This window comes from Typopeltis vanoorti, chromosome 17 (genome assembly GCF_054136105.1).
Source record: "Typopeltis vanoorti isolate ZY-2024b chromosome 17, IOZ_Tvanoo_1.0, whole genome shotgun sequence".
Taxonomy (NCBI): domain Eukaryota; kingdom Metazoa; phylum Arthropoda; class Arachnida; order Uropygi; family Thelyphonidae; genus Typopeltis; species Typopeltis vanoorti.
This window is the reverse complement of record NC_143565.1, coordinates 39,054,684-39,064,450: the sequence shown is the minus strand read 5'-3', so window position 1 is coordinate 39,064,450 and position 9,767 is coordinate 39,054,684. Positions and strand designations below refer to the sequence as shown.

Genomic DNA, 9,767 nt, shown 5'->3' with positions numbered 1-9,767 from the left:
TACGAGCAGCAGAAGAACTAGTGCTAAATAATTTTAATCCTTCATCAAAGCGGAAAGAAACATGGAAGGAAAATACGAAAGAACATTTGAATAACATCTTTAAAGGTGATCAAATCATCTCAGGATCAGATCTACCTAGCAAAATATGGACGGTACTAAATAGAATTCGGACAAATCATGGCCTATGTGGAGATACTCTCTATAAATGGAACAGACAAACATTTCCAGAATGTGACTGTGGTGCTCCACGACAGACTATGCAACATATTATTGTAACAGAATGCATCTTCCGTGCTTGTCGGAATGACTTTTTACAAGCGGCTCCTGAAGCTGTGACCTGGATTACGAACTTAGATCTGAATTTATAATGATATATATATATATATATATATATATATATATATTTCTTTTCCTTATTATAACATATTAAGACTTTTACGTTTAACTCTTGTTTTAATTTTCCAACTTCTTGGATTAGATCTGTGTTTTCCTTCAAAGTTTTAACTTAAAATATTTTAAATTCTTCAATTCTGTTAATATATAATGACATCATGATTCTGTTTTTTAACATCATGTTTTTGTCATGAGCTATGTTTGTATATATATATTATTATTATTAAAGTTAACTTTAATATCAAAACACAGTGCAATGTTTCTTGCGATAGGTCAGCTTTATCGGTGTGCTTTCATATTTGTTGATGATGCCCAAATCCTCAGCATCACATTTTTTTTTAAGGACAGTATTTATATTCAACCCAGGACTGTTGTTATAATACTTGCCACCTCTAGACAAGCTCTATATTACCATCCCTAAATTCAAGTAAACGTGTAATTTTTTACAAGAAATTACATATGTTTGATTGATATACAATTTCGTCGATTTTTATTTTACCTTATCTTACCTATCCTCTTCGCTTCCTGTGGGGCATAGGGCCTCAACCATCGACTTCCATCTGACTTTGTTCAGCCTCTTTACACATTTACTCCAGGAAATATCTTCTGTCTTTCCTTGCACTTTTTTATCCTATTTCTTTTGTTTTTTTCTGTAGTTTGCAGAAGTGTATTCCATAAAGCTTTCCTTTCTTCACATAAGTTGATTGCTTTTTCAGAGATCCATTGTTTGTGATTCCTGCTCTGCCTTCCCACTACTTCGGTGGTACTATTACATTTATTCTTTATTTTTCCCCAGTTCTCTTCGATGTCTATTTCCTTATGTTGTTCTATAAAACTTCCATATTTATTCCTTAATGTTACTTTATATTTGTCTTTTGTATCCTTGTTTCGATATATTGTATTTAATTCTTTGGTTCTTGCCTTAAAATATTTTCCCTAGTTTCATTTTTATTTTTACAATCAGTAAGAAGTGGTCTGTAAAAGCATCTGCACCTCTCCAAACTCTTACATCCGTCAAAGAGGTTCTCCACGATCTGCTTTTGGATTTCTTATCAGTTGATATCCAAGTCTGTTTATAGATTTCTTATGTTTAAATAAGGTTCCTTCTATGATCATATCATTGAAAACGCAAGTCTTTTAGGATTTCTCCATTTTAATTACAGTTTCCTAAACCTTCTTTTCCCATTATTTATTCATATCCCACGTTACAATCTCCTACTTTTGCATTCATGTCCCCTATAATTAAAAGCATATCTTTACTTTTTCCTTCATCCACTTCGTTTTGGAACATATCATAGAAGTCTTCTTTCTCCTCTGTTTTTGCATTGTTTGTTGTTCCATGTATGTTTATTATAGTTACATTTCTGTATTTAGTTTTGAATATAGCTTTGATGATTCTTAGTGCTCTTCTAGCATCTGTTGTTAACACGAAAGCTACACCTTTGCTATGTGTGTCATCTTCGTTCTGGAAAGGAGGAGGGTGTTGGTTGTTAGTTGGATTTCTCCGCTACAGTTCCATCTTGTCTCGTTTACACCTATTATTTCTATTTTTTTATTTCTATTTTGTATCTGTCCATTTCTCTGGTGCGAAAGTGGAAAATTAGCTTTTCCACTTTCGCACAAAGGCTTAATATTCCAGCATCTAATTTTGGTTAAACATTTTGGGCTAAAGAGATGTTTTATTGGGTTTTTCAGCCTGTCAGCTTCCCCCATAGGGCTTTACTGGCTTTATTTTCCTCAGTGCTTCTCCTTCTTGGTTTTGTGTCGGTTTTCCAACAATGGTTGAGGTTTCTATAGCAATATGTTTTTTTTTTTTTATATATATTGTGGTTGCTGGCCACAAGTACAACCCTCCTCCTTTCTCATCCGGGCTTGAGACAAGCAATGGCGGAGTTGTCTGTTTTTATAGCCCTCCAATTTAGCAATCCTAGGCATTGTCTTAGGTGCTTAGTAGTTATGATGGCCCTATTCCACTCTTTCTTAGGGGTGCTCACGCTAGCACTAATTGTTGCTAATCATGTAGAATTGTACAAATTTAGACTACCTTTCTTGAAAGATTCACTTAGAAGCATACGATGTCTATAACCTGTGTGTGTGTGTGTGTGTGCTTCAGTATAAACTCCATTATGCTGCATTAAACTATATTTATAATTCTATTATTAGCGGACTGATGTACGCTCTATATGTTTAAAAAAAAAATTAAATGTAGAGGAAAAAATTACTATTTACATCTTCATTATCTTACTCAGTTTATCCGTTATCATTGTTATATCTTTAAAGTATTCACTTCGAACAACAGATTAAAGAGAAAAACAGATTAAAATGAAATTTAAAAATAATTCTTCTCTCTTTGGAAAGTTGTCGCCTCATTCCATTCTGCTAAGCGGGACCAAGCAGTGGTGCTTGCGTTAGACCGAGGCATTACCAATATGGATCTAAATCTTTACATATCTTATATAAATTTTTTTTTTAAGTTAAGGGATATTACATCCCATATAGTTTCTTAGCCGAATAAGAAACTCAAAGAGTTTCATGCCGAATATAGTAAAAACTATATATAAAGTTCGGCGATTCCAAGCGTAAGCAAATACCTGGATACTGCAGCACTGATCCCAAAGGATAGTGCAAGCTGGGGCAACTCGTGGTAGAGGTGGAGCGAGCTCCGATCACTATTCTTGATATTTGCCCATAATGTGAACTTAGCTCATAGGAACTGTATTTTTGTTCACATTATGAGAGAAGGTCACTACCCAGACCGGTTTCGACCTTTGTTGAGGTCTCATCAGTGAGTAGGTAGACCTAGTTAATATCAAGTTTGTAGCGAACAGAACTTGTACCCCTACTACGAGTATTGCCGTGAGGTGCTCTAATAAATTATTAGATATGTGAAGATCCAAAGGCTTCAATTCGGCGACATATAACTTGTTTAAGTTAAGGGATATTACATCCCATATAGTTTCTTAGCCGAATAAGAAACCAATATCAAGAATAGTGATCGGAGCTCGCTCCACCTCTACCACGAGTTGCCCCAGCTTGCACTACCCTTTGGGATCAGTGCTGCAGTATCCAGGTATTTGCTTACGTTTGGAATCGCCGAACTTTATATATAGTTTTTACTATATTCGGCATGAAACTCTTTGAGTTTCTTATTCGGCTAAGAAACTATATGGGATGTAATATCCCTTAACTTAAACAAGTTACATGTCGCCGAATTGAAGCCTTTGGCTCTTCACATATCTAATAAATTTTTTGATTTTATTCAGAACACTATATTAATATAAAAATCTAACTTTATATATGCAGAAAATGTATTTTGTAGGTAAAATCTTAATTTATCGGAAACAGATTTTTTTTTTTTTAAGGACGAAGTGAATTTAACAGATATTTTGACTGTCTGACATGATTAGTATTCCATGCTTATTTTCCTACCAACAATGATATTTCATATTAGTCTGTTATTTGTGGGTGGCTTCAGTATTGGCAGACCTTGTATCGGTCTTCTAAGGCATTTCTGATTGCATCACTCTACGAGATCGTTGTCTTCCTCTGGATCTCATTTTTTCCTGCCATCTTGCATAAAACTCTTGTTTGCTAACCTTTCCTCTGCCATTCGAATTAACTGGCTACCTCGCCAGAGATTAGCTCTGCTCACACATTCTTGTCAATATCACAATTGTCAGCAACATTAGCGTCCAGGAATGTCATGATGATGAAAATGTCACGTTCCTTCTAAACATTTATCTTCATTTTCATATAAATCTGCCGTTGTTGCCAATGTGTTCACTTCCCAATTTTCTCAGAACTCTCGTATCTTTGATTTATAGTCTTTTATTTGTTTCGTTTCTATCCCAACCCAAAACATTCATAACTTCAAATTGGTTTGAAAATTATCTTGTGCGATCGTTTATCGTCACGAGGAGAGGAATCCTTATGTGAAAGTTTATTTTTTACATCGGGTGACAGGTTTCTATCTCATGGAAACTCGGGTTCTTCGTCCCACAAAACTTGACCACAGAGCGCACTGTGACAGTGTAGTGATGGAGAGTAGACACCGTGTGGTACAGTTGTCTCCCCCGTAAACAGTCCTTGTACGTGTCGTACAATAATAATAATAATAATAATAATAATAATAATGTCGATTTCTCTCTTGTCCCATATCAAATTTTGTTTAACTGGATTCAAACCAAAGGACTCTGACTTCTTTGTAACTGAAAGATGCTCGACTTTAATTATGTTTAAGACTTTAATAAACATTTTATCTTGCTTAATACTTCATGGAAGTTACTTTCTACTTGAAATACTCTTGTAGACTAAGTCTATATGAATAAATACCCAACAACAATGACATTATCAATAAGAATTCGTGTGTGTGTTGTACACATCAATTTAGGAATATGTAATGGTTGAGCATGGTGTTAGTAATGACTAGTGCATATCCTGAGCAAAAATTAATTATAATGGTAAGAAATTCTGACCTCCCTCTTCACGTTCCCTCACACGCGCATATATTCTCGAAACAGTTTTGAATGATTCGATTTAATTTCGTACTTTTTAAATTTTTCATAAGTAGTAACTACTTTTTATATAACTCTCCCCATTTTACATTATATTACTTCAGTTAAAATCTACTTTAATTGAATGGAGTCATTCAAGTGTAATCTGAAATCATCATTGTGGATTTCTGGACTCAAATGAATGCATTCCATTACAAATTAAAGAAGGGATCCATCTAACGCAGACGTCAGCTTTGCAATAAAATGAGATACTTTTAAGGAAGCATTCCTGGATGAGGAGTGGGCAAATGAACACACACACGCTCTGTAAGATTGCATAAAAAGGAGTCTGCCGGAAATAAAAGGAGAGCGTCGTAAGTTTCGGACACTTTAATGATTTTACAATCAAGATAAGCCTTAAAGGCTCGAAGAGCTATTATGGTTTTTACAAACATTCATATGACCAAAGTGGAATTCGTACCCACAGTGTGTTAGAGTGGAGAACGTATGCTGTCCACTCCGACAACCAGACAAACACTACAGTTCTCTTATATATATAACTTCATGATGTTCATTGGTGTTTTATATGCAACAGAATAATTTCAAATTCTCAGTGAAATAAACTACTTCCCAATTAATACCCAGAAATCATTCTACGTAGTCGCTTGTCAAGACTACTGTCTCGACAAGCGACTTATATAACGGGATCGTCTTAACTTCCTTCCTTCTGCAAGCGAACCTCATTTTAATTAAATTATGCTTCATTTCGAAGTTAACCAAAATATTCAAATCGTGGATACTTTCCTGTCTACTATTCAACTTAATAGTAGTCCATTATATAGCTTTACGTATATATATATCGAGAGGAATGGTGCATTTAATATTCATGTAATCATCGATAGTAATTGGTGTATTTTAATCAACATTTGGTTAGGATAAAAGCACAAGCAACTAGTTGAGTATCTTCCTTGTTATATCACAAGAAAACAAAACGAGAGGGATTATGTAGAAAATCTTTAATTAAATTTCACATATAAAGAATATTCTGATGACAAAATTAAGACATTAACTTAGTAAATGATGGAGATCTTAGACTGAAGAATACAATTATTGCAGTATTATATCTAAAACAGAATAAAATTATTGAAATTCATTACATTTACTTATCTCGGTTCACTTATCTCGTATTGTTAAATATGAGACAATATTCTGAGGCAGCTCAAACTGTTTGACAAACATTTCTGTGTTACAACCAAATATTTGACGCACCTGAGCACAACATAAATGTTGCAAGGAAGGGAGCTGTTGACCTTTTTCAAGCACATAATTTCGCATTTGGTCATCTTGGATTTCCAACAGAGCAGATTGGCTGTGCATCCATCTTTCATTTTGGGATTTTATGCCTGCTCTAAGCAGCATATTCACTATAACTTTATTGTTATTTTTTGCTGCATAAAAAAGTGGTGTTAATCCTTTGACATCACTGACATTGGGATCGCCTCCGTGACGAAGAAACAATTCGACTACGGAATTCAGAGAATGCTTGGAAGCAGACACAAGAGCTGGATCAACGTTTGGAGGGTGAAGTCTTAAGTCACCGAAGTTATGAAATAATAGTTTCATCACTTTAAACTGCTTGGGATGATGATGTACACTGACGGAAACTCTCTCTAAAATCGAAGCCAAACAAGCCATCAAAGGCGTCCATCCATGGATGTTCTGCTTGTTAACCTAAAATATAAGAGACAAAATGTTGAAAACCGAATATGTGGAAAGAAATAATGTTTAAGTAACACTAAGTTCAGTTCAGTGCGTTATAGTATTTTCAGAAATACGACTGTAATTTCCAAAGATCAGCACAGTGCGCATAACTGTGAGAAAGTATAATATCTTCCTTTTTCAGGTCAACTGTAAGATTTTGAGTAAAAAGATCGGTTTGTGTGAATTAAGTAACGTTTAAAAATCGCCAAACTATTCATGGTTATAGAGATCGAGTTTTGAATACCCCTCCCCTCTTAGAATTCAATCTCTGTGCACTTTAAGACAGTAAGATTCAAAGCATCCCCAATGCCTAAAAGGGAATTGTTAAGACTAGTGAATAAAAATTAAGATGGATATTCTCCTACCTGGTCGTAACCCGTTTTTATTAGGAAGACCACCTGGGTTTATACTCTTCTCAGACTACTTAGATGTCGTCTACAACCAACTGTTGACTCAAATGTCTTACAAAAATTCTCCATACACCACTAATTTACCATTCCAACTCTTTTGTTTAAAAAAAAAAACTCAGATTTCAATCCTAAACACAAACCCAAAACTCGTCACTTGCTATTAACGGTCAATTACTCTTCATGTTGGTTATGATCTCAGGATATTTCAGCTAGATTGGAAACACCACAAAGAGAGAGAGTGACGGAAATGAGATGGGTCTCCGACTTAACCTAACTTTGGTTACCTTTAATTTAGAACAAGTAGAAGAAAAACTTTCCTGTATAAATCCCCACCTATGACTCTATTACAAACTTACTTTCTCCAGTCGTTATATCAACTAAACATAAGCACATTACTTTTACATTCCATTAAAACCACCGTTATATAATGTGTATATACGTCCATAATTACATGGATGCAAAGTGTCCATTAAAGTCAATATAACCATTGGATATTATAGAAGAAAATTATATGCATACAGAGGCGTAACTAGAGGGGGGATGGACAGCACTTTGAACTTTTGCAGTTAATTCTAAACTATAGTCTCGAGAACTCAGTTCCAATAATTGTAAATCTACAGCGAATTTTCCTCTCAATTACTGTAAGTGTGAGAGGAGTTTTTCTAAATAAAACTGATTAAGTACATTGCTATGAAATAGACTTCAACGATTTTGCTAAAAGCAAAACCTCTAGCTACACCACTGTATGCATACGAAACATATATTTTTAATCCGATATATTTGGTTGAATTTCATGTCAAGTGCTTGCATCTGAGTGTCTTCAACAAATAAATTATCATTACACCATAAACCTGCTTCAATGCGTTGTATTTTCGTTTTGTTGCTTAAGTTTCATATCTCTCTTGCTTATGAATAAATAATCGCTACGTGAATCCGCTATCCACGCCGATTTAGAGTGCTACTTTAATATTTCAATGAAATATTAAATTTAATTAAATTTTTATTGTCAATATTAAATATTTAATATTGACAATAAAAATGGGAAAATCGGCAGTCTCCAGTTGTTATTCCGGTAATGTGAGTATAATGCAAATATTCTGATGGGGAAAAAAAACGAATTTTTTTGAACGAAAAACTTTATATTAATAAATAAATTATAACTTTATATATATATATATATATATATATATATTGTATCAGTTCGCCACCATTCCCCAAAACTGAACATTCGTCCATTAGTGATATTCTGTAATAACTCTTATAAGCAACTCACCTGTGCTCCTTTGCTCAACAACAGGAATGCCATTTCAACAGATGGACAAATCGAGCTTGTAACATAGAAGAGTGCAGTATTGCCACAATGGTCTGCTTTGTTCACGTCAGCTCCATTCTCAATAAAATATCTTGCCAAGTCAAATCTGTGCCACATGCATGCTATAATCAAAGGAGTGTGGCCATCTCTATCTTCAGCATCGATATCACTACCTGCTGCTAGCAACATCTCTATAATTCCTAAGATTGAAACAAAAGCATATAAAATATCAGATATAATAACAAAATAAGTAGTTGGAAATTTACAACTTAGCTAAAAACTATTCAATGCTGCTGCTATTACTCATATCCGTGCATACCTTTGCTTGAGTGTTTTGCAGCAATGTGAAGTGGGGTCTCCAAAAGAGATGTCCTGCTGGCTATGGCACCTTCTAGTGGACGACATCGCATACCTTCTATATCATTGCCTAATGCAGCAAGATGGGCAAAACTCATTCCATGATTATCTTCATTGAAAATGGTATCTAAGTTGCTACCAAAGACGACGACAACGCCTAATGAAAAAGTAAAAGAATAATATAAGAATACGAAATGATACTTAACGTGGCATGCAGAAATCAATCATTTCAATTTAGTTTAAAAATGATATAACGTGATATTGTATGCTAGTGAAATGGGAAAGATCAAATTTACAACGTATTTGTATTCAAATATCTAAGAGGACTTACTTATATGGACCAATCTCATCGGCGAACAATCACACAGTGCAGATCTGATATTCACATCATTCCCTACGTTAAATGCATTCAGTGGACCAGTTTTTCGCAACATCACTTCGGCATAAAAACTGTTCATTCCTTTTTCATCCTCTATATCGTCATCACATGGATCCCATATCTGTACCTTGGTGTAAGTTGTAATCCTTCTATTTTCCCTCGCAATATTCTGAATAAGATGGTAAATAGCATTAAACATTGTAGTGATCAAAAACGTTCCGTTACATACATTGCATTTTTAACCTGTGCGGGTTATTAATTTAAAATTAAATAAAATACGATAAATTGGAATTCGAAACGATAGAAATCTTACCTCATTGGCCAGTCGAGGACTCATAGCAATATACTTAAAACTAACCAAGCTTTCCACTTGATAATCTTGAATATTCTCACAACTTAAATGAACACATAAATGAATTCAAAGTGGCCTGGCTTCATTATATAAACTTTTGAAGTTGTTCTGGGTTACAGAGTACATATCATTCAATAAAAACTATTGAGTTATTGTAATGACGAAATTATATCGTTTAAGTTGTTGGTGTCCAGGATATGTTTACCCTATCCAATCAGATTAGACTCAGTAACACACACAAAAATATTACCCGAAATAACTTGTTGAATTTCATTCCACAAATGCCTTCGGATAATATTTTAATATTATT

General features: G+C 34.3%; 1 protein-coding gene across 1 annotated transcript; it reads right to left on the bottom strand.

Annotated features, from left to right (window-relative positions):
- Positions 1-6,059: 6,059 nt before the first annotated feature.
- Positions 6,060-9,304, bottom strand: LOC150097308 (uncharacterized). Its single transcript, XM_090407642.1, has 4 exons — positions 9,058-9,304; positions 8,689-8,883; positions 8,331-8,569; positions 6,060-6,617 (listed from the first exon to the last, which is right to left on the bottom strand). Exons 1-4 carry the CDS (start codon positions 9,302-9,304, stop codon positions 6,060-6,062), a joined length of 1,239 nt encoding a protein of 412 aa, XP_090263768.1.
- Between the last annotated feature and the right edge of the window lie 463 nt (positions 9,305-9,767).

Coding starts and splice junctions, on each gene's coding strand:
- LOC150097308 (XM_090407642.1), bottom strand. CDS start 9,304: ATGTTTAATGCTATTTACCATCTTATTCAGAATATTGCGAGGGAAAAT. Junction 8,884..9,057: donor GATGAGATTGGTCCATATAA/GTAAGTCCTCTT, acceptor CTTTTTCATTAG/GCGTTGTCGTCGTCTTTGGT. Junction 6,618..8,330: donor TGTTGAGCAAAGGAGCACAG/GTGAGTTGCTTA, acceptor CTTATATTTTAG/GTTAACAAGCAGAACATCCA.